At 52.7% G+C, this 24,523-nt stretch overlaps 2 protein-coding genes across 8 annotated transcripts in view; both read left to right on the forward strand.

The window, feature by feature from the left end:
* Window positions 1–24,523, forward strand: part of LOC121077682 (protocadherin gamma-C5-like) — a 177,780-nt gene that overhangs the window by 87,643 nt on the left and 65,614 nt on the right. The window contains exons 1-2 of one of the 7 annotated variants that reach the window (XM_040573086.1): window positions 743–1,813; window positions 11,163–12,389. The exons of 3 other annotated variants lie outside the window; for them this stretch is intronic. In XM_040573086.1, coding sequence (XP_040429020.1) covers window positions 941–1,813; window positions 11,163–12,389 — 2,100 coding nt within the window. In that variant the 5' untranslated portion in view covers window positions 743–940. Of the gene's footprint in view, window positions 1–742; window positions 1,814–9,683; window positions 12,488–12,803; window positions 13,179–24,523 lie in introns of those variants that run through there. 3 more of the 7 variants (XM_040573087.1, XM_040573085.1, XM_040573082.1) reach the window with 3 other exon arrangements.
* Window positions 161–23,639, forward strand: LOC121077678 (protocadherin gamma-A10-like). Its single transcript, XM_040573074.1, has 2 exons — window positions 161–598; window positions 19,961–23,639. The coding sequence occupies exons 1-2, from the start codon at window positions 188–190 to the stop codon at window positions 22,652–22,654; spliced, it is 3,105 nt and encodes a 1,034-aa protein (XP_040429008.1). The 5' UTR covers window positions 161–187; the 3' UTR covers window positions 22,655–23,639.

Consider the following 24,523-nt stretch of genomic DNA (forward strand, 5'->3'; position numbering starts at 1 on the left):
ACTTTGAGGTCAAATTAAAACGAATAATTTTACCTGCCATGCAGTAGAACTAAGACATCAAGAGAAACCCTCTACCTTCCCGGTGCTCATAACCAACCTGAAGACGAGAAAGCATTCCATCTTTTCCTCGAAGAAGAGAAGGTGTTGCAGAATTAAACGCACCGACTCTGGGCCGCTTCGCAGGGGAATGTGCCGTGGCGCCTTATCCGCGGGGGCTGAAGGTTTCCGCGGAAGAAGCAGGGCGGCGGCGCTCGGTGTGAGCCGTGCTTGCAGTGCCGGGCGGCGGCTGCGGGCGCCGCTGTTCACCACGAAGGAGAGGAAGGAGCGGAGCGCTGCAGCCAGCCCCGCCCGCTGTGGCCCGGCTCGCTCGCTCGCTCGCTCACTGTGTCGGCGGCCGGGCGGGCTGCGAGCGGCCCCCGGTGCGGAGCCGAGCTACAGCGAGGCGGAGCGGCCGGCGAGAGCGGGCGACGACGGTGCCGGAGCCGGGGACGGGAATCGAAGTGGGAGCGAGAATCTGGTCCGGAGACGGAGGGGAAGAGTCGGGACGGTGGCGGGGAGCTGTCGGCGGGCGTCCGGTGGCGGCGGGGCCGTGGCGGAGATGTGCGCGGCGAGACAAGGGCGCTGGGGCCGAAGGCAGCGAGCGCTGCTGTGCTGCGTGTTGGTGGCGGCGTTGGAGGCGGCGTGGGGGCAGCTGCGCTACTCGGTGCCCGAGGAGCTGCCCAAGGGCTCTTTCGTGGGCGACGTGGCCAAGGACCTGGCGCTGCAGCTAGCGGCGCTCCGCGACCGCGGGGCCCGAGTTGTGTCGGCAGATAGGACGCGGTATTTCGCTCTGCATGCGAACAGCGGCCACCTGGTGACGGCGGAGAGGCTAGACAGAGAGCAGCTGTGCCGGCTGGTGGAGCGCTGCGTGCTGCGCTGTGAGGTGATCGTGGAGGACGAGATGAAGGTTTACGAGATCGAAGTGGAAATCATGGACATTAACGACAACGCGCCCAGCTTTGTGGAAGCAGAAAAGGAAGTGAGAATGAGCGAGACGACAGCTCCAGGGTCACGTTTTCCCTTGTCTAAGGCTCACGACCCGGACGTGGGAGTGAATTCGTTGCAGAGATACGAGCTGAGCGGCGACGAGCACTTCTCGCTGTCCGTGCAGGCAGGAGCCGACGGCGAGAAGCGTCCCGAGCTGGTGCTGGCCAAGGCGCTGGACCGGGAGGAGGCGGCGTTTCACGAGCTGGTGCTGATGGCGAGCGACGGCGGCGAGCCGTCTCGGACGGGCACGGCGCGCATCCGCGTGTCTGTGCTGGACGCCAACGACAACGCGCCCGTGTTCAGCCAGGCGGTGTATGCAGTGCGCGTGCCCGAGGACGTGCCCGTTGGCTCCACGCTCCTCGCCCTCACGGCCACCGACGCCGACGAGGGACTCAACGGCGAGGTTAAGTATTCGGCGATAAAACTGACAGCCGAAATAATAGACAAATTCTATGTGGATCCTGAGACGGGATCGATCAGGCTGGTGAGGAGTCTGGACTTCGAGGAAGGCGACTCCTACGAACTGGAGGTGCAGGCAGACGATGGCGGTGGCCTTTTCGACACGTCTGTGGTCTCGATCTCTGTGACCGACGTGAACGACAACGCGCCCGAGATTTCGGTGAGGTCGGCGCTGAGCGAGATCTCGGAGGACGCGCCGTCGGGGACGGTGGTGGCCCTGCTGCACGTGCAGGACCGGGACTCGGGCGCCAACGGCGAGGTGCGGTGCTCGCTGGTCGGCGACGTGCCGTTCCGCCTGCGGAGCTCGGTGGGCAGCTACTACAGCGTGGTGACGGCGCGGGAGCTGGACCGGGAGGAGGTGTCGGAGTACAACGTGACGGTGCGGGCGGCGGACGGCGGGTCGCCGTCGCTGCGGAGCAGCGCGGTGCTGGCGCTTCGCGTGCTGGACGTGAACGACAACGCGCCGGTGTTCGCGGAGGCGCGCTACAGCGCCCGTCTGGCCGAGAACAACGCCGAGGGCGCGCTGGTGCTAACGGTGCGGGCGTGGGACGCGGACTGGGGGCAGAACGCGCGCGTGCGGTACCGGCTGGCGGAGGGGCGTGTGCGGGGCGCGCCGCTCTCGTCCTACGTGTCGGTGCAGGCGGAGACGGGCGCGCTGTACGCGCTGCTCTCCTTCGACTACGAGGAGGTGCGCGAGGTGGGGCTGTGGGTGCGGGCGGAGGACGGCGGCGCGCCGGCGCTGAGCAGCAACGTGTCGGTGCGGCTGCTGATCGTGGACGAGAACGACAACGCGCCGCAGGTGCTGTACCCGCCGGCGGCGGCGCCGGGCGCGAGCTGGACGGGCGTGGAGCTGGCGCCGCGCTCGGCGGAGCCCGGCGCGCTGGTGGCCAAGGTGGTGGCGGTGGACGCGGACGCGGGGCAGAACGCGTGGCTGTCCTACGAGCTGGCCAAGGCGACGGAGCCGGGGCTCTTCCGCGTGGGGCTGCACAGCGGCGAGGTGCGCACGGCGCGCTCGCCGCTGGCCCGCGACGCGCCCAGGCACAGCCTGGTGGTGGTGGTGAAGGACCAGGGCCGGCCGGCGCTGTCGGCCACGGCCACGCTGACGGTGGTGCTGGCCGAGAGCGTGGCCGAGCTGCTCTCGGAGCTGGGCAGCGCGGCGGCGCCGGCCGAGCCCGCCGGCAGCCTGACGCGCTGGCTGGTGCTGGCCGTGGCGGCCGTGTCCTGCCTCTTCCTCGCCTTCCTGCTGCTGCTGCTGGCGCTGCGCCTGCGGCGCTGGCGCCGCTCGCAGCTGCTGCCGCCGGCCAGCGGCGCCTTGCGCGGCGTCCCGGCCTCGCACTTCGTGGGCATCGACGGCGTCCGCGCCTTCCTGCACTCCTACTCGCACGAGGTGTCGCTCACCGCCGACTCGCGCAAGAGCCAGCGGCGCTGGGCGGCCGACAGCTGCTGCAACACCCTCCCGGCCCGGCCGCCGCCCGACAAGGCCGCGCCGCTGCTCGGGGAAGACGCTGCCGGCGCCCGCGGCGCACAGCCCGACGCCCTCCCGGTGAGTCGCTCCGGACACCGCGACGCCCTCCCTCTCGGCGCTTGTCTTCCTTCGTGCCCCTTGCGTTTCCCTCCCTGCTCTCCTTCCTGTTAAGATATTCCTGAATTATAAGCCCTTGTTAGTGATCGACATACAGGTAGAAACTGATTATTGAGACTGATGCAACTAAATGTTGTGAATGTAGCGGAGTAAAGTTGAGATCTTGGTTCTGAATTTGAAAAGAAGGTGTGTCAGTGGTGATATTGTTTGGGCAGTGGTACCATTTTATTGTGAATGCTAATTTCTGTAATTTCTGTAGCATATATGTAGTTTGATTCCATAATTTTGACAATGCCTGCAGCATTTTTTGCCCCATTTGATCCTGGTTTTGCTGTCCTGAAAGGCAATGCTAGTCTTCTGATACCAGAATGTTCTGTAAGAAAACTGTGTATGTAGGGGTATGATTTCTGAGTATAATACCTTCTAATACCTGTGAAAATCCTCATTAGTCTACCCATATCTGCATTAAGGTATAGCGTTTCTTCCAAGTTGTCTTTCCAGTTTCAGGCCTTTGTTTGCGGGAAGGTTGTGCTTCATATTTCCCATTTTTGGGAGGCCCTTTACCTTTTGAAAATGCAAAGTTTGTATTGCAGCAAATCCTTATCTCCCTTGAGAAGGTCTTATAAGTCATCTGGAGACAAAGTGTTGTATATAAGGGAAAGAAATTGCTCACAAGACTTATCATGAGAAAAGGCCCCATAGTAAGTCATTTACATTTATAGTTTCATTTTCATTTGAGATGAGTAGGGCACATCATGGAAAAACTGATGAGAGCTGATCAGCTTTTCTGTCTTATTCTTTTCTTATGATGTCCCCTACTGTACAGTCCAGAGGAAGACTTAAGAACTGAGCCATTTCTTGGTTCTCTAGGGAGGTATTTTCTTGCATGCAGAGAAGACCGTGCCGCCTTTCCTGAGAATTTCTCTACCATGCTTTCTCTTTGAATGCTTCCTTATACTTGTCTGATTTTATCTTTTCCTGGTCTTCTGTCTAGGTGTGTAGGTTGAGTTATCAGTAGCAGCATAGCTGTGTTGAGGAATGTGCTATGTGTCCATGGGCCTTGCTCTGGTGAGGAAATAGGTGGAATTTTCCTTTCCATGTTAGAATATCTGGAGGTTAAGATGTATCTTTCTATTTGCCCATTCAGCACTCACTATTCTCAATAATAGCAAATTACGATAGTGAATTCTAATAACGAATGAGGAGGCCTGCACAGTGTTTTAGTAGATTGGGATGGTCTTGAAACAGAATCTTAAGGACCCTATCTTTCACATGGCTGCTTTTCCTTTATACTCCATGCAACTGTTCTCTTGCTGCATGAAGATGGTTTGAGCAGAGAAATGTCTTTATATTCATCTGTGCTGCTGTTTCGGTGTGCGTGCTGTAACAAAGGTCTGGGTAACGGGTCCTTCTAGGCTTCATCGCTTTAATTTGTGTTGTATAACGTTTGACTAGGTTTAAAAATGTTGAGTGAAGTGTGAGATTGGATTCTGCTTCTTGTCCTTTTTTCTTGTTCCATTTCTGTCCTTTTCACATTTTTGCCTTGTATGTTGTCAATGAAAAAATGCCAGAGGACTCTGAAAGACTTGTTGGATTGGTGGAGCTGTTTCCATTCCCAGTGTGACTGTTTAGTGCTGTCAGGACAGTCTTTGATATCCTTGTTTTTCCTTAAAATTTCACTGGATGAAATGCTCTTGCTAGTGGCCTACATATGGCTAGAACTTGGATATTGTGAGTTGTGCAACTGAATGCTGTGAATGCTGAGTGAAGATGGTGAGTGGTATTTTTATTTGTTTTTGTTTTTATTGTGTTCTTGTTTTATTGTTTCATTTTTTTTGTTGTTTGTTTTTTGAGTGTGGAAAACAATTAGCACAGCAGTGATATCGTTCAGTCAAAGGTTTGACTTCATAATTTGTGCCAATTCCTGCAGCATTTTTGTACCAGTTTGTCCTGGTTTCCCTGCCCTGAAAGGTAACTTTAATTCTCTGATAATAAAATGTTTTGCAGAAAAACTGTGCATGTGGCGTGATGATACCTGTGTATTATGGTTTATAATTCCTCTGTGAATCCTCATTATTTCACTCCTATCTATTGTACCTTTGAGCCAAAGAGTTTCTTCATAGCTATAATTCCATTTTCAGGTCTTTATTCCCAGGAAGGTTGTGTTTCATATTTTCCTTTTCTGGATGGGCTTTTACATTTGCAAATGCGACACTTGAATTGCAGCAAATCCTTATGTCCTTTGAGAAGGTCCTATCAGCCATCTGGAGACAAATACTGGTGTATAAAGGAAAGGAACAGAAGTTCAAACTGAATCTGTCTTCATTGTTTGCAAGACTTAGCATGAGAAAGGACCCCATAGTATGGCCTTTCCATTCAGATTTTCATATTCATTGACTATGAGCAGGCCACATCATGGAAAAACAGATGACAGCTGATGAACATTTCTTAAAACGAAATCCAGATGAACTCTCTAGGGCTTAGCTTGCAGCTTAAGACCTCAGTGATTTCTTGGTGGTTTAGGGAGACGTTTTGCAGTGCAGAGAGAAGACTGTGCCACATGTCCAGTGATTTTCTCTACCACACTTTCTTTTTGAATGCTTCTTTGTACTGCTGGTCCAATATTTTCTTTTCCTTGTGTTTCTTCCATACATGTAGGTTGAGTTATCAGTATCAGTTATCAGCCTTGCCTGTGTAAGCCAGTAGGTGCGCATTTCATCAAAGTTATCGCTGGTGTGGAAGACTGGATGTTTCAGGGTATTTGTGTGTTCTCCTCCTTTTTTTTTGTCTCGGGAGTGGATGTAAACATGATTTAGAAGAGACATGTCTGTGTGAAACAGAGCATGCACATAAAGCAGAGGGACGTTCCCTTTCTGATGTATTTACGAAGACCTAGTCTTTGTTGGAGAACAAATCCTCTCTGTCCCTTATCTCTTTAGCAGGCTTTAGAAACTTGCAGAGAAATGTACCTCCCTTCATGGTATACCTTGCTGGTGTGGTTGTACATGGTGCATGGTATTGGGAATAGGTTTGTTGAACTTTTCCTTTGGTGAGATCTGCTTACAAATTCTGATGGTGAAAGAAAAGCATTGGAGTTATGAAAGTTTGAGGTGACATGTTGGAGGAATGCTGTGTGAGGGGCTGTAGAAGGACTGACGCTCCTTTCTCTGCTTGCTTTAATTGTTCCATTCCCCACAAAGCTTTGGTTTACGCTCTTTGAAGTCTGTCTGCTCAGTAGGTTTTGCCTGAGAAATGTTATTGAGCTTTTTGGGGAGTTTTGGGAGAGCTTTCTGGAGAATAAATTCCCTACTATCTACATTACACGGTCTACTACTATGAATACTGAAAAATATCTAAAATATAAAAAATATGTACGTGTATAAACTAGCTGCATAGCATTTATTCTCTTCACAATGTTAGGTCATGTTAATGTGGTGGAAAACATTGTCTTTACAGCTGTCCATGGCAGAGGCTTTGTGCACATTGCGACTAAGTGGGCTGGGCAATTGGTCTTTTAATGAAGTCCTTCTGCCTGTTATGAATAGGGAAGGCAAACATAACAGTTCAGAGTAGTTTAAGAATTCTTTGTGTGTGATGGTCTCTTGGTGGAAAGATGAGCCTCTGAGCACTGACCTCTCAAGAATGGAGCTGGAAGTGGCTTTAATAACAGACATGTCCTATGACAACAACTGTGTTCATAGTACCTTTCGGCCAGCCGGCTTTTAAACCAGTCTTCCCCCAGCCTGTAGCACTGCATGGGATTGCTGTGACCCAAACAAAGGACTCGTCACTTAGCCTTGTTGAACCATATACTGCTGGCCTCGGCCTATCCAGAGCCATCTGCAGTGCCTTCCTTCCCTTGAGCAGATCAACACTTGTGCTTAAGTTGGTGTCGTCTGAAAACATACTGAGTGTGCACTCAATCCCCTCATCTAGATCACTGTTAAAAGAGACTGAAGGGAACTGGCCCCAGTACTGAGCCCTGGGGGACAGCACTTCTGACTGGCCTCCAGCTAGATTTAACCCACTCACCAAGATTCTTTGGGCTTGACTAACATGCCAGTTTTTAAGCCAATGAAGCCCACACCCATCCAAGCCTTGAGCAGCCATTTTCTCCAGGAGAATGCTGTGGGAACGAGTGTTCAAAAGCCTTACTGAAGTCAAGGTAGACTATATCCACAGCCTTTCCCTCATCCACTTAGCATGTCAGCTTGTACAGAAGGAGATCGGATTCATGAAGGAGGACCTGTCTTTCATTAAGCCCCGTTGACTGAGCCTGATCACCTAGTTGCCCTGTAAGAACCATGTGATGGCACAAAAGGTGTTCTGCTCTACGAGCTTCCCCAGCACTGACATGCCTGTAGTTTCTCAGATTGTCCTTCTGGCCCTTTTTGTAGATGGACATCATATTTGCCACCATCAGTCAACTGGGACCTCCCCAGATATCCAGGACTGCTGGTAAATGATTGAAATTTGCATGGCGAGTATTGTCACCAGATCCCTCAAATACCCCCAGGTGGATCCCTTCTGGATGCATAGACTTGCATATGTCTAAGTAGTTCAGCAAGTTGCTGACCATTTCCTCGTGGATTATGATGGCTTCATTCTGCTCCCCATCCCTATCTACCAGGTAGTCAGGGGATGGGATACCCAGAGAAATATTTGTCTTGCTGCTAAAGACTGAGGCCAAAAAGGCAGTAAGGAGCTCATCTCTTGTTAATATGTTTCCCCTCATATCCTATAAAGGATGGTGATTCTCTTTATTCCTCCTTTTCTTATTTATATATTTATAAAAACATGTTTTTAGTCTTTAAGAGCAGTAGACAGCTTGAGCTCCAGTTGGGCTTTGGCCTTTCTAATTTTCACCCTGCACAGCCTCAAACATCTCCTGAGTGTTGCAGGTGCATCCCTTAAATTTGATTCTACATAATGTTGGGGCAGATCAAAAAAAAGAAGATCTGTAGAGTGACAGTGAAGTCCTTCACTTGTATAATTTTCACATTTTTGCCTGGTTTGCTGCTGCTGTCTGAACTGGGCCTGAGTGTGGCAGAGACCCCTAAAAATATTGGAAGATCTGTTGGAATGGTGGGACTAGGGGAGCAGTTTCCATCCAGACCCTGAATGTTTCCTCCTGTGGAGAGAATTACTTTGATATGTTTCTCTTTCAATAAAATGTCAGAGAATTATATGCCCCTGTCTTTCTTGTCTGACGAACGGTGAGAAGTACGATGTTGTCTGTGGTGCAGATAAAGACTGTGACTGCAGAGTACAGATGCTGAGAGGCAGGCTTAGAGCCTGGAAAATACTTTGGTCAGTATGTCTTTGGCTGGGGAATGCTTTTGTTTTCATACCTGATGACAAGGGCTATGCCATTTCTGTTCTGATCATGGTGTCCCTGTCCTTAAGGCAATGATGTTTCCCTGAGAAAAAAGTATTTGCCAAAAAGTGCCTATGTAGTGGAGGTCTCTGAGATGAAGGAGTGCAGACTGGAGTCACCACCATTTATGAAGGTGAAGGCAAAGAATCATAGAGGGGTGCTGTGGGAGCAGGTGTTCCACGGAAGCACTAATCTAGTGCTGTAACTGATGCCAAGTACTGATGTAATAACTATTAGCCATTAATGTGAATGCTTAGTATGTAGAATGAGATCCACTGATTCTGCATGACAGAATCAGGAAAATATGATTGATGCTTAGTGCTGGAGATATTTCGTGGTCTTCCTTTGGCTTTTTCTCGAATGTATTGGACATGTTTTTGACAACTGACGCCAAGTTCTGCCCTCATCTTACACTTGTATGCACAGTGGCATGCTCATGTCCCACTTTGTTTTTTTTTTTTTGCTAACTTCATATTGAATGGCATGGGATTTTCTTCCGGTGAATGAGTAGCTATATTTCTGGAAATCCATTTGAGTGAATTGAAGTTAGACAAGAATCTTCAGCTGTTGTGGTCTCCAGGACTGGATTTATAGCGGGGGAAACTGATCAGTTGTAAGTGTCCACAGTGGTATGCTCTGTAGTAAGAGTCTGGAGTGCATGCACAACCTGGTCGGAGAGCTGAGGGGAGCTGCTGGTTCATTGATGCTGCACCCCTAAAGGGGGAACTGTTTCATAGGGTTATTGACATTGGAATGATAGCACAAAATATAAATTAATGTAAGACTAAAATGAATGTAAAGTGTTGGAAAGACAAGAAAATGTCCATTCAAGAATGAGTGCAAGAACGATCTCTGCAATTCCTTGAAATGAATGTCCTTCTGCAAACATGGTGTAAGTGTGATAATTATTTTGAGGCCGAATTAAGACGAATAATTTTACCGCCCATGCAGTAGAACTAAGATATAAAGAAGAGGCCTCTACCTTCATTCTGATCATAACCGCCATGAAGACCAGAATGCATTCGATCTTCTCCTCGGAGAAGGCGTTGCAGAAGCAAACGCACCACCTCTGAGCCGTGTCGCAGGGGAATGTGCCGTGGCGCCGTGTCAACGGGGGCCGAAGGTCTCCGCGGAAGAAGCAGGGCGGCGGCGCTCGGTGTGAGCCGTGCGTGCAGTGCCGGGCGGCGGCTGCGGGCGCCGCTGTTTACCACGAAGGAGAGGAAGGAGCGGAGCGCTGCAGCCAGCCCCGCCCGCTGTGCCCCGGCTCGCTCGCTCGCTGGCTGTGTCGGCGGCCGGGCGGGCTGCGAGCGGCCCCGCGGTGCGGAGCCGTGCTGCAGCGAGGCGGAGTGGCCGGCGAGAGCGGCCGACCGCGGGGCCGGAGCCGGGGACGGGAATCGAAGTGGGAGCCGGAGCGAGAGTCTGATCTGGAGCCGGAGGCGAAGAGTCGGGGCGACCACGGGGAGCTGTCGGCGGGCGTCCGGTGGCGGCGGGGCCGTGGCGGAGATGTGCGCGGCGAGACAAGGGCGCTGGGGCCGGAGGCAGCGAGCGCTGCTGTGCTGCGTGTTGGTGGCGGCGTGGGAGGCGGCGTGGGGGCAGCTGCGCTACTCGGTGCCCGAGGAGCTGCCCAAGGGCTCTTTCGTGGGCGACGTGGCCAAGGACCTGGCGCTGCAGCTGGCGGCGCTCCGCGACCGCGGGGCCCGAGTTGTGTCGGCAGATAGGACGCGGTATTTCGCTCTGCATGCGAACAGCGGCCACCTGGTGACGGCGGAGAGGCTAGACAGAGAGCAGCTGTGCCGGCTGGTGGAGCGCTGCGTGCTGCGCTGTGAGGTGATCGTGGAGGACGAGATGAAAGTTTACGAGATCGAAGTGGAAATCACGGACATTAACGATAACGCGCCCAGCTTCGGAGAGGCAGAAAAGGAAGTGAGAATGAGCGAGACGACAGCTCCCGGGTCACGCTTTCCCCTGGCCGCGGCTCACGACCCGGACGTGGGAGTGAATTCCTTGCAGACATACGAGCTGAGTGGCGACGAGCACTTCTCGCTGTCCGTGCAGGCAGGAGCCGACGGCGAGAAGCGTCCCGAGCTGGTGCTGGCCAAGGCGCTGGACCGGGAGGAGGCGGCGTTTCACGAGCTGGTGCTGATGGCGAGCGACGGCGGCGAGCCGTCTCGGACGGGCACGGCGCGCATCCGCGTGTCTGTGCTGGACGCCAACGACAACGCGCCCGTGTTCAGCCAGGCGGTGTATGCAGTGCGCGTGCCCGAGGACGTGCCCGTTGGCTCCACGCTCCTCGCCCTCACGGCCACCGACGCCGACGAGGGACTCAACGGCGAGGTTAAGTATTCGGTGATAAAACTGACGGCCGTACAAACAGACAAATTCTATTTGGATCCCGAGACAGGATCGATCAGGCTGGTGAGGAGCCTGGACTTCGAGGAAGGCGACTCCTACGAATTCAGCGTGGAGGCACGTGACAATGGGGAACTTTTCGACACGGCTACAGTCTCGATCTCTGTGACCGACGTCAATGACAACGCGCCCGAGATTTCGGTGAGGTCGGCGCTGAGCGAGATCTCGGAGGACGCGCCGTCGGGGACGGTGGTGGCCCTGCTGCACGTGCAGGACCGGGACTCGGGCGCCAACGGCGAGGTGCGGTGCAGCATCGTGGAGGGCGTCCCGTTCCGCCTGGAGCGGGCGCTGAACAATTACTACAGCGTGGTGACGGCGCGGGAGCTGGACCGGGAGGAGGTGTCGGAGTACAACGTGACGGTGCGGGCGGCGGACGGCGGGTCGCCGTCGCTGCGGAGCAGCGCGGTGCTGGCGCTGCGCGTGCTGGACGTGAACGACAACGCGCCGGTGTTCGCGGAGGCGCGCTACAGCGCCCGTCTGGCCGAGAACAACGCCGAGGGCGCGCTGGTGCTGACGGTGCGGGCGTGGGACGCGGACTGGGGGCAGAACGCGCGCGTGCGGTACCGGCTGGCGGAGGGGCGTGTGCGGGGCGCGCCGCTCTCGTCCTACGTGTCGGTGCAGGCGGAGACGGGCGCGCTGTACGCGCTGCGCTCCTTCGACTACGAGGAGGTGCGCGAGGTGGGGCTGTGGGTGCGGGCGGAGGACGGCGGCGCGCCGGCGCTGAGCAGCAACGTGTCGGTGCGGCTGCTGATCGTGGACGAGAACGACAACGCGCCGCAGGTGCTGTACCCGCCGGCGGCGGCGGCGGCGGCGGCTCCTGGCGCGGTCTGGGCGGGCGTGGAGCTGGCGCCGCGCTCGGCGGAGCCCGGCGCGCTGGTGGCCAAGGTGGTGGCGGTGGACGCGGACGCGGGGCAGAACGCGTGGCTGTCCTACGAGCTGGCCAAGGCGACGGAGCCGGGGCTCTTCCGCGTGGGGCTGCACAGCGGCGAGGTGCGCACGGCGCGCTCGCCGCTGGCCCGCGACGCGCCCAGGCACAGCCTGGTGGTGGTGGTGAAGGACCAGGGCCGGCCGGCGCTGTCGGCCACGGCCACGCTGACGGTGGTGCTGGCCGAGAGCGTGGCCGAGCTGCTCTCGGAGCTGGGCAGCGCGGCGGCGCCGGCCGAGCCCGCCGGCAGCCTGACGCGCTGGCTGGTGCTGGCCGTGGCGGCCGTGTCCTGCCTCTTCCTCGCCTTCCTGCTGCTGCTGCTGGCGCTGCGCCTGCGGCGCTGGCGCCGCTCGCAGCTGCTGCCGCCGGCCAGCGGCGCCTTGCGCGGCGTCCCGGCCTCGCACTTCGTGGGCATCGACGGCGTCCGCGCCTTCCTGCACTCCTACTCGCACGAGGTGTCGCTCACCGCCGACTCGCGCAAGAGCCAGCGGCGCTGGGCGGCCGACAGCTGCTGCAACACCCTCCCGGCCCGGCCGCCGCCCGACAAGGCCGCGCCGCTGCTCGGGGAAGACGCTGCCGGCGCCCGCGGCGCACAGCCCGACGCCCTCCCGGTGAGTCGCTCCGGACACCGCGACGCCCTCCCTCTCGGCGCTTGCCTCCCTTCGTGCTCCTTGCGTTTCCCTCCCCGCTCTCCTTCCCGGCCGGGGAGGTTTCTTGGTGAGCAATGTACAGCTTGGCTGGGCAGCGGATTGTGGGTGGCTGCCCCTCGCTCACGGGAGCCAAGCGCAGGCTCTGCTGCCATCGTTAGTTACACTTGGTGCAGAAGGCGGGAGATGAGAGAGGGCTTTCACCTGCAGCTCTGCTCTAGATGCACTTCTAAATATTTTTCAGAACTTCTAGGCACTTGCTCATTTCTTCCCCTGAAGAAATGAGTCCTCCCTCTCCGCACTTGCCTCCCTTCCTGCTCCTTGCCTCCCTTCCTCCTCCTTGCCTTTCCCTCCCCGCTCTCCTTCCCGGCCGGTGAGGTTTGCTGCTGATCAAGACACAGCTTCCGTTCTCAGCTTGTTGTGCGTGGCTGTCTGTCCCCCAGTATTACACTTGGTGTGGAAGACAGAGAGGGGGATTTTGCCTTCAACCCTGCTCTAAATGGGCTTCTATCTTTTTTCTGCCATGCCTTGTTGTGGCTCATTATATCCCCTGGCATGTGTCATGCAGGTTTTCCTTTCATTTTTCGCTATTCTGAGTACATGTTCACTTGAGACTATCAGGTGATTAGGATACGTCATTCCAATATCCCATGTGCTTGATCAGTACTGTGAGATTGTCTTCAAATAAAATCTTTATGGTCACATGTTTCTTTTGCCTTCTTCTCCTCTATACTCAGAGCAACTTTTCTGTTGCTGTATGAAGATGTTCAGATGAAAGAAATGTCTGTTTGTATGTAAAGATGAAAGACGATCAGAAATGTTTTATTTGAAAAGTGCTATTTGTGAAAAGCAAATTTTGTTGGAGGAAATAGGAGCGTGGGATCCTTGTCCTCTCAAGAATGGGAGAGGCTTTGCTAGCAGTCACGTGGTATTGCAACAGCTGTGTCTTGGCTTCTTCACTTGAATTTGTGTTGCATAATATGTAGTGAGATTGAGGAATGGGTTCTGAAGAGTGAGAGTGAAGTCCATTTCTTCTCCTGCAATTTTGGCAGTTTTGCCTTGTTTGCTGCCAATATCAAAACTAGGCCTCAGTGCGGCAGAGAACCCTGGAAAGACTTGGAGATCTGTTATAAATTGTTGGAATGGGGGAGCTGCTTGCATACACTTTGAAAGTTTACTGCTGTACAGTCAAAGGCATTGATATCTTTATGTTTCCCTAAAATATCCCTGAATGACAAGCCCTTATCAGTGGCCGACATACAGTTAGAAGCTGGTTATTGAGAGTGGTGCAACTGAATGCTGTGAATGTAGAGAAATGAGGCTGAGAGGTCAGTTCTGAATTTGAAAAGAAGGTGTGTCAGCAGTGATATTGTTTGGGCAGTGGTATGATTTTATTGTGAATGGCAATTTCTGTAGCATATATGTAGTTTGATTTCATAATTTTGACAATGCCTGCAGCATTTTTGCACCATTTGATCCTGGTTTTGCTGTCCTGAAAGGCAATGCTAATCTTCTGAAGCTAAAATGTTCTGCACAGGAACTTTGTATGTAGAGCTATGATGTCTGTGTATAATGGCTTCTAATACCCGTGAAAATCCTCCTTAATCCACCTATATCTGCATTGTGCTATAGTGTTTCTCCCTAGTTGCAATTCCATTTTCGGGCCTTTGTTTTCAGGAAGCTTGTGCTTCATATTTCACATTTCTGGATAGGCCTTTTACATTTGTAAATACAAAATTACTATTGCATCAAATCGGTATCTCCCTTGAGAATGTCCTGTCATCCACCAGGAGACAAATATTTGTGTATAAGGGAAATGAAACAGAAGCTCAAACTAAATCTCTCTTCAGTGCTCGCAAGACTTACATTCATTGGAGATATGCAGCCCATACCATGGAACAGTGGAAGAGAGCAGATGGACATTTATAGAAATGAAGTCCAGATGAAAACTGTAGGGCTTTGCTTGCAGCATGACACCTGTGTCATTTCTTGATGATCTAGGGAGGCATTTCCCTGTGCAGAGAGAAGACTGTGCCCCAGTCACAGTGATTTCCTTTACCAGACTTTCTCTTTGAATGCTTCCTTGTGCTGCTTGCTTCCTGGTCTTTTGTCTATATGTGTAGGTTGAGTGATCAGTAGCAGCATAGCCTTGTTGATGAATGTGTGATGTGTACGTGGGCCTTGCTCATGTAAACCACCAGCTGAGTATTTGAGTTAGAGCTGGTGTAGAAGAATGAAGACATGAGGGTACTTTTTTTTTTTTTTTTGTCTGGGTAGTGGATGTAACATAATGTTAGTAGAAGAGGCATGTCTGCGTGGAGCAGCCCGTGCTCTAAAAGGAGAGGGACATTCCTTTACACATACATTTATGATGACCCAGTGTCTGGAGAACGAATCCTCTCTGTCTTTCCCCTTATCTCTTTAGTAGGCCTTAGAAACTTGGAGAGAAATGTAGCTCCCTTCATGGTATACTTGGATGATGTGGCTGTGTGCGGTGTGTGGTATTGGGAAAAGGCCTGTTCAACGCTTCCTTTGGTGAGATGTTCTTGCAGATTCTGAGGGTGAAAGAAAAGTAATGAAATTGTGGAAGGTTTGAGGTGTCAGGCTGGGGGAATGTTTTCTGAGGGGCTGTAGAAGGACAGATGTTTTCTCTGCTTCTTTTAGTAATTTCATTCCACACACATCTGTTGTTTATGCACTTTCAAGTCTGTTTGCTCAATAGGTTTTGCCTGTGGTATGTTATTGAGCTTGTTTTGTTTTTTGGGGGGGTTGCCTTCTGTAGAATTCATTCCCTACTATCTACTTTACATGCCCTCCTACTGTGAATACTGAAAAATATCCATGTGTATAACTCTGCTACATATCATTTATTCTCTTCATAATGTTTGTATTACATCATGATAATGTGGTGAGAAAAAAATCATCTTTGTTGCTATCCATGTTGCATGTGAAGAAAGGGGCTGGGCAGTTGGTTCTTTGATGATGTCCCTCTGCCTGTTATGAAGAGAGAAGGCAATCGTAACAGTTGGAAGTAGTTTGGAAATTCTTCCAGCAAGTATGGAAGAATTGCATATGTTTAAGTGGTTTAGTAGCAAATCGTTGTCTCCCTTGAAAAGGTATTATCAACCATCCGAATACAAATTTTCGTGAATAAGGGAAATGAAACAGAAGCTCAAACTGAGTCTGTCTTCAGTGCTCGCAAGACTTAGCATGAGTAAGGGTCCCATATTAAGGCCTTTACATGTACAGTTTCATATGGTATGAGCTTGTATTGGAATCTTTGGGAGAGTCTTCCGGGGAATTCATTCCCTACTATCTACCTTATATGTCCTACTATTATGAATGCTCAAAAATGTTCATGTGTATAACTTAGCTGCATATTGTTTATTCTCTTCACAGTGATTATATTTCATCCTGATAATGTGATGAAACAAACTGTCTTTTGATGTGTCCATGGTGTAGTCTTTGGGAATGTTGTGAAGAAATGCGCTGGGCAATTTGTCCTTAGATGTTCTCCTTTGCTGAAGAGGGAAGACAATCCTAACAGTTGGAAATAGTTTGGGAATTCTTCATGTGTGAAAGTCTCTTGATGGAAAGAGGAGCCTTAGAACACTGATCTCTCAAGAATGGAGCTCGAAGTGGTATTGCTGGCAGACACATGTTTTGTCCAACATTTTCCCTAGCATTGCTAAGTTCACCATTAACCCATGTCTCTAAGCTTTTTGAAAATCTCCAAGGATGGTGATTCAACTACTTCCCTGGGCAGCCTGTTCCAATACTTCACAACCCTTTGAGGGAAGAAATTTTTCCTAATATCCAACATAAACCTCCCCTGGTGCAACTTGAGCCTATTTCTGCTCATTTTAACACTTGGTGCTTGGGAGAAGAGGCCAATCCCCACTTTGCTGTAGCCCCCTTTAAGGTAATTGTAGATCATGATAAGATCTGCCCTAAGTCCCCTTTTCTGCAGGCTCAACAACCCCAGGTCCCTCAGATGCTCCTTGTAAGTCTACTTCTCTAAGCCCTTCCATTGCTCCTTTTACTCTTATTTGGACATGCTCTAGCACCTCAGTGTCCTTCTTGTAGTGACGGGCTCAAACCTGAAGACAGTATTTGAGGTGTGGCCTCACCAGAGATGAGTACAGAGGGACAATCACTTCCCTATACCTTCTGCCCAGAATATTTCTGATACAAGCCAGGATACTGTTGGCCTTCTAGGACATGTGATCATACTGCTGGTTCATATTCAGTCGTCTATCAACCAGTCCTCAGAGGTTTCTTTCAGCCGGGCAGCTTTCCAGCCACTCTTCCCCCAGCCTGTAGCACTGCATGGGGTTGTCTGAACCCAAGTACAGGACCTGTCACTTACCCTTGTTGAACCACATACTGCTGGCCTCAGCCCATTGGTTGACCCTATCCAGATCCCTCTGCAGAGCCTTCCTACCCTCAAGGAGATCAAAACTCATGCCGAACTTGGTGTCATCTGAAAACTTAGTGAGGATGCACTCAATCCCCTCATCCAGATCTTGATAAAGATACTGAAGAGAACTGGCCCTGATACTGAGCCCTGGGGGTCACCACTCATGACCAGCTTTCAACTGCTAGCCACCCGTTGGATTGGACCACAACAATTAGCCAAGACTGCTGATGGAAGGTGGCTTGGTGAGCACTTCTGCCAGCCCCCTCTGTACCCTCATGTGGATCCCATCTGGCCCCACTGACTTGCATATGTCTAAGTGCTTTAGCAGATCACTGACCATGTCCTTGTGGATTATGAGGGCTTCATTATGCTCCCCATCTGTAACTATCAGGTTGTCAGGGGATGGGGTACCCAGAGAAAAATGGACTTGCTTCTAAAGACTGAGACCAAATTGGCATTAAGGAGCTCATGTCTTGTCACTATGTTTCCCCTCACATCTAATAAAGGATGGAGATTCTTCTTACTCCACATTTTCTTGTTTGTGTATTTATAAAAACATCTTCATTGTCCTTAAGAGCTTTAGGCAGAATGAGCTCCAGCTGGGCTTTGGCCCTTCTAATTTTCTCCCTGCACAGCCTCACAATATCTTCATATTCTTCCTGAGTGTTTCAGGTGCATCCCTTGAATTTCACTTTACATAATGTTGGGGCAGATCAAAAAAGGACATCTGTAGGGTGACAGTGAAGTCCTTCCCTTGTGTAATTTTCACATTTTTGCCTCATTTGCTGCTGCTGTCTCAACTGGACGTCAGTGTGCCAGAGAACCGTAAAAAGGTTGGAGGATCAGTTAGAATTGTGGGACTGGGGAAGCAGTTTCCTTCCAGACCTTGAATGTTTTTCCTCCTGTGGAGGGAAATACTTTGAAATATTTCTCTTTCAATAAAACGTCAGTGAATGATATGCCCTGTTCTTTCTTGTCTGACAAATGGAGAGAAGTAGGATGTTGTCTGTGGTGCAGATAAAGTCTGTGAGTGCAGAGTACAGAGGCTGAGAGGTAGGCATAGAGACTGGAAAATAGCTGGGTCAATGTGACTTTAAATGGGGAATGCTTTGGTTTCAAATTTTGTGCCAAGGCGTGCACCATTTCTGTTCTGATCATGGTGTCCCTGTCCTTAGAGGCAATGATATTTCCCTAAGAATGAAGTATTTGGCAAAAAGTGCCTATGTAGTGGAGGTCTCTGAGGTGAAAGAGTGCAGCTGGAGTCACCACCATTTATGAAGGTGAAGGCAAAGAAGAGCATAAAGGTGTTGTGGGAACCGGTGTCTTCTAGAAGCACTGAACTAGAGCTGCAACTGATCCCAAGTACTGTTGTTTTCTTATAGCTGCGTGTACCCCTGTATGCTTGTCTCCCATGAGGCTTTGTTCCCTTCCCACCAAGTGCCATGGCATTTTCTTCAGGTGTATGGGTAGGTATTTAGTTGGAAATTAAATTGAAATCAAAGCATGACCAGAATCTAGAATCAGAAGTAACTGAGAGAGCCGTGCTACTGCTTTGCAGGAATGAAACTGTGGAGAAGACAGGCATGATTTCCTACCAGTTGCTGCCTTAAATTAATAGCAGAATGTCATGAAGCACTGCACACACCCATCATGTCTGATCCTCCAGTGCCATGCTGGCTAGACAGAGTTACATGGTAGAAACTGGTGTGGAGTGCTTAATGCCCAATGCCAGCTATCTGTGATGTTGTCAGCTCCAGGAGGACTGGTGACAGCAGGTCTGCCTGTCTGTATGATGTTCTACATTCGGTAGTGCTGGATGTGAAGAAAGAACTATTACCAATGAATGTGAATGCTTACTATGTAGAATGAGACCCACTTATTCTGCATGACACGATCAGGAAAATATGATTGATATTTATTACTGGAGATATTTCCTGGTCTAACTTTTGCTTTTTATGTAATGAATGTACGCACACGTGTTTGATAAGGGATGCCAAGTTTGGCCCTCATCTTACAGCTGCAAGACACTACAATACCCTTGCGTGGTCATGTCTCACGGGTCTTTGCTACCTTCACAGTGAACGCCTGGGGTTCTTTATTTGGTATATGGGTAGACATTTTCCTGGAAATCCATTTAACCGAATGAAAGTTAGACAAGAATCTTCAGCTGTTGTGGTCTCCAAGACTGCATTTATAGTGGGCGAAACTGATCAGTGGCGAGTGCTCCAACTGGTTTACTCTATAGCAGGGATATGGAGTGCATGCACAGCCTGCTCAGAGAGCTGAGCGGAGTTGCTGGTTCCTTGATGCTGCACCCTTAAAGGGAGAACTGTTTCATATAGCTGTTGACATTGAAACAACAGCACAAATTACAACTAAACTGAATTAGGTGCTCCTACATTGTAGGAAAGCTGAGGAAACTTTCAACCAAGAAGGAAGACAAAAATAACATTTTTATTCGTGGAGCACACAATGCTTCTACAATAGTAAGTTGAGACTAACAACTATTTAGAGGTTGAATTAACAAAAATAATTCTACTTACCATGCAGTAGAATGAAGACAGCCATAGGAACACCCTGCCTTCACTCTGGTCCTGAGGGCATTAAAGACCAGAATGCATTCGATCCTTTCCTCGAAGAAGAGAAGGCAAACGCACCGACTCTGGGCCGTGTCGCAGAGGAATGTGCCTTGGCGCCGCGTCAACGGGGGCCGAAGGTCTCCGCGGAAGAGGCAGGGCAGGTGCTGTGTGTGAGCCGTGAGTGCAGTGCCGGGCGGCGGCTGCGGGCGCCGCTGTTCACCACGGAGGAGAGGAAGGAGCGGAGCGCTGCAGCCAGCCCCGCCCGCTGCGGCCCGGCTCGCTCGCTCGCTCGCTGGCTGTGTCGGCGGCCGGGCGGGCTGCGAGCGTCTCCGCGCTGCAGAGCCGAGCTACAGCGAGGCGGAGAGGCCGGCGAGAGCGGGCGACCGCGGGTCCGGAGCCGGAGCCGGAGCCGCAGCGCGAACGGAAGAGGGAGCCGGAGTGAGAGCCTGATCCAGAACCACAGGCGAAGAATCGGGTCGGCGGCGGGGAGCTGTCGGCGGGCGTCCGGTGGCGGCGGGGCCGCCACCTTCCTCGAGATGTGCGCGGCGAGAGAAGGGCGCTGGGGCCGGAGGCAGCGAGCGCTGCTGTGCTGCGTGTTGGTGGCGGCGTGGGAGGCGGCGTGGGGGCAGCTGCGCTACTCGGTGCCCGAGGAGCTGCCCAAGGGCTCTTTCGTGGGCGACGTGGCCAAGGACCTGGCGCTGCAGCTGGCGGCGCTCCGCGACCGCGGGGCCCGAGTTGTGTCGGCAGATAGGGCGCAGTATTTCGCTCTGCATGCGAACAGCGGCCACCTGGTGACGGCGGAGAGGCTAGACAGAGAGCAGCTGTGCGAGGGCTTGCAGCGCTGCGTGCTGCGCTGTGAGGTGATCGTGGAGGGTGAGATGAAAGTTTACGAGATCGAAGTGGAAATCACGGACATTAACGACAACGCGCCCAGCTTCCGAGAGGCAGAAAAGGAACTGAGAATGAGCGAGACGACAGCTCCAGGGTCACGCTTTCCCTTGGTCGAGGCTCACGACCCGGACGTGGGAGTGAATTCCTTGCAGAGCTACGAGCTGAGCGGCGACGAGCACTTCTCGCTGTCCGTGCAGGCGGGAGCCGACGGCGAGAAGCGTCCCGAGCTGGTGCTGGCCAAGGCGCTGGACCGGGAGGAGGCGGCGTTTCACGAGCTGGTGCTGATGGCGAGCGACGGCGGCGAGCCGTCTCGGACGGGCACGGCGCTCATCCGCGTGTCTGTGCTGGACGCTAACGACAACGCGCCCGTGTTCACCCAGGCGGTGTATGCAGTGCGCGTGCCCGAGGACGTGGCCGTTGGCTCCACGCTCCTCACCCTCACGGCCACCGACGCCGACGAGGGACTTAACGGCGATGTGAAATACTTATTTAAGAAAATCACTGAAAAAGCCTTGAAGATTTTCCACCTGGATCCCGAGACGGGATCGATCAGGCTGGTGAGGAGCCTGGACTTCGAGGAAGGCGACTCCTACGAAATGGAGGTGCAAGCACAGGATTGCGGTGGCCTTTTCGACACGGCGACAGTCTCGATCTCGGTGACCGACGTGAACGACAACGCGCCCGAGATTTCGGTGAGGTCGGCGCTGAGCGAGATCTCGGAGGACGCGCCGTCGGGGACGGCGGTGGCCCTGCTGCACGTGCAGGACCGGGACTCGGGCGCCAACGGCGAGGTGCGGTGCTCGCTGGTCGGCGACGTGCCGTTCCGCCTGCGGAGCTCGGTGGGCAGCTACTACAGCGTGGTGACGGCGCGGGAGCTGGACCGGGAGGAGGTGTCGGAGTACAACGTGACGGTGCGGGCGGCGGACGGCGGGTCGCCGTCGCTGCGGAGCAGCGCGGTGCTGGCGCTGCGCGTGCTGGACGTGAACGACAACGCGCCGGTGTTCGCGGAGGCGCGCTACAGCGCCCGTCTGGCCGAGAACAACGCCGAGGGCGCGCTGGTGCTGACGGTGCGGGCGTGGGACGCGGACTGGGGGCAGAACGCGCGCGTGCGGTACCGGCTGGCGGAGGGGCGTGTGCGGGGCGCGCCGCTCTCGTCCTACGTGTCGGTGCAGGCGGAGACGGGCGCGCTGTACGCGCTGCGCTCCTTCGACTACGAGGAGGTGCGCGAGGTGGGGCTGTGGGTGCGGGCGGAGGACGGCGGCGCGCCGGCGCTGAGCAGCAACGTGTCGGTGCGGCTGCTGATCGTGGACGAGAACGACAACGCGCCGCAGGTGCTGTACCCGCCGGCGGCGGCGGCGGCGGCGGCTCCGGGCGCGGTCTGGACGGGCGTGGAGCTGGCGCCGCGCTCGGCGGAGCCCGGCGCGCTGGTGGCCAAGGTGGTGGCGGTGGACGCGGACGCGGGGCAGAACGCGTGGCTGTCCTACGAGCTGGCCAAGGCGACGGAGCCGGGGCTCTTCCGCGTGGGGCTGCACAGCGGCGAGGTGCGCACGGCGCGCTCGCCGCTGGCCCGCGACGCGCCCAGGCACAGCCTGGTGGTGGTGGTGAAGGACCAGGGCCGGCCGGCGCTGTCGGCCACGGCCACGCTGACGGTGGTGCTGGCCGAGAGCGTGGCCGAGCTGCTCTCGGAGCTGGGCAGCGCGGCGGCGCCGGCCGAGCCCGCCGGCAGCCTGACGCGCTGGCTGGTGCTGGCCGTGGCGGCCGTGTCCTGCCTCTTCCTCGCCTTCCTGCTGCTGCTGCTGGCGCTGCGCCTGCGGCGCTGGCGCCGCTCGCAGCTGCTGCCGCCGGCCAGCGGCGCCTTGCGCGGCGTCCCGGCCTCGCACTTCGTGGGCATCGACGGCGTCCGCGCCTTCCTGCACTCCTACTCGCACGAGGTGTCGCTCACCGCCGACTCGCGCAAGAGCCAGCGGCGCTGGGCGGCCGACAGCTGCTGCAACACCCTCCCGGCCCGGCCGCCGCCCGACAAGGCCGCGCCTCTGCTCGGGGAAGACGCTGCCGGCGCCCGCGGCGCACAGCCCGACGCCCTCTCGGTGAGTCGCTCCGGATACCGCGACGCCCTCCCTCTCCGTGCTCCCTCTCCGGTATTGGGCAGCGGGTTGTGGGTGGCTGCTCCTCACTTAGAGGATCCAAGCCCGGGCTATAGTGCCGGCGTTAAAGCCGGGGTTTGCCTTCAGCTCTGCTCTAGATGGGCTTCTAACTATTTTCCATCGTGCCACATGGTTGTTCATTTCATCCCCTATCATGTATCATGCATGTTTTTCTTTTGTTTTTACCTATTCTGAGTATATGTACACTTGAGATTATCATGTGGTTAAGATGTATCATCCCAATTGCCCATGTGCTTGATCAGTATTCTGAGGTTGTCTTTAAGCAAAATCTTAATTGTGTCATGTTTGATTTGGCTGCCTCTCCCCTATAATCTATGCAGCCTTTCTGTTGCTGTATGAACATGAGTTGAAATGTCTTTCAAGTGTCAATCTATACTGCTATTTTTGTGCATATGTTGGGATAATGGGTTTGTTTACTGGTGATCCTTTTAGGACGTCTGTTTGGCTGTTATAGAGATGAACAGGACTCATAAAATTTGCATTTGAAATTGCATAGAGGTGCTGTGTGTGAAAGGCTGTTGGAGGAAAGAGGAGTGTGTGAGCATTGACTTCTCAAGAAAGGAGCAGGCTTTGCTAGGAAGCATATGCTATGGCAACAGCTTTGTTGTGGCTTCCTCACTTGAATTTGTGTTGCGTAATATTTGGTGTGGTTGAGGAATGGGTTCTGGAGAGTGAGAGTGAAGTCCATGTCTTGTCCTGCAGTTTTAGCAGTTTTGCCTTGTTTGTTGTCAATGTAAAAAGTAGGCCTCAGTGTGGAAGAGAACCCTGAAAAGACTTGGAGATCTGTTATAAATTGTTGGAATGGGGGAGCTGCTTGCATACACTTTGAAAGTTTACTGCTTTGCAGTCAAAGGCTTTGATATCCTTACATTTCCTTAATATGTCCCTGAATGATAAGCCGACATAGTGGCTGACATACAGTTAGAAGCTGGTTACTGAGAGTGGTGCAATTGAATGCTGTTAATGTAGAGGAATGAGGCTGGAATTTTAGTCCTAAATTTGAGAAGAAGGTGTGTCAGTGGTGATATTGTTTGGGCAGTGGTATGATTTTATTGTGAATGGCAATTTCTGTAGCATATATTAAGTTTGATTTCATAAATTTGACAATTCCTGCAGCATTTATGCACCATTTGATCCTGGTATATATAGAGCTATGATGTCTGTGTATAAAGGCTTCTACTATAAGTGAAAATCTTCATCAGTCTAGTCATTTCTGCATTAGGGTATTGTGTTTCTTCCTAGTTTTAATTCCTTTTTCAGGCCTTTGTTTGCAGGAAATTTGCTTCTTATTTTCCATTTTTGAAGTGCTTTTTCACTTGAAAATGCCAAGTTAGTATTGCAGCAAATCCTTATCTCCCTGGAGAAGGTCCTGTCATCCATCTGGAGGCAAATTTTTGTGTATAAGGGAAACAAATTGCTCACAAGACATATCATGAAAAAAGGCTCCAAAGTAAGTCATTTACATTTATAGTTTCATTTTCATTTGAGATAAAAAGACTATGTCATGGAAGAACTGATGATAGCTGATTAATTTTTCTTACTATGATGTCCCCTACTGTATAGTTCAGAGGAAGATTTAAGCACTTCTAGCGTGTTGGCCACTACTCCCAGCTTTGTATCATCACCGTACTTGCTGAGAGTGGACACAATTCCCTCATCAAGGTCATTGATGAAGCGGTTGAACAAGACCAGGCCCTGCCCTGACTCCTGGGGAACACCGCTAGTCACAGGGCTAAAGATGGGTTGAGCAAAGGAATGTCTTTGTATGCATCTGTGCTGCTGTTTCAGTGTGCATGGTGGAATAAAGGTCTGGGTAACAGGTCCTTCTAGGCTTCATCGCTTGAATTTGTGCTGCATAATATTTGGCTAGGTTTAAAAATCTTGTGTAAAGTTTAAGATTGGATTCTGCTTCTTGTCCTTTTTTCTTATTCCATTTCTCTCCTCACATTTTTACCTCATTTGTTGTCAATGACAAAATGCCAGAGGACCCTGAAAAGACTGGAAGATCTGCTATGACTTGTTGGATTGCTGGAGCTGTTTCCA

This window comes from Cygnus olor, chromosome 14 (assembly GCF_009769625.2).
Source record: "Cygnus olor isolate bCygOlo1 chromosome 14, bCygOlo1.pri.v2, whole genome shotgun sequence".
NCBI lineage: Eukaryota > Metazoa > Chordata > Aves > Anseriformes > Anatidae > Cygnus > Cygnus olor.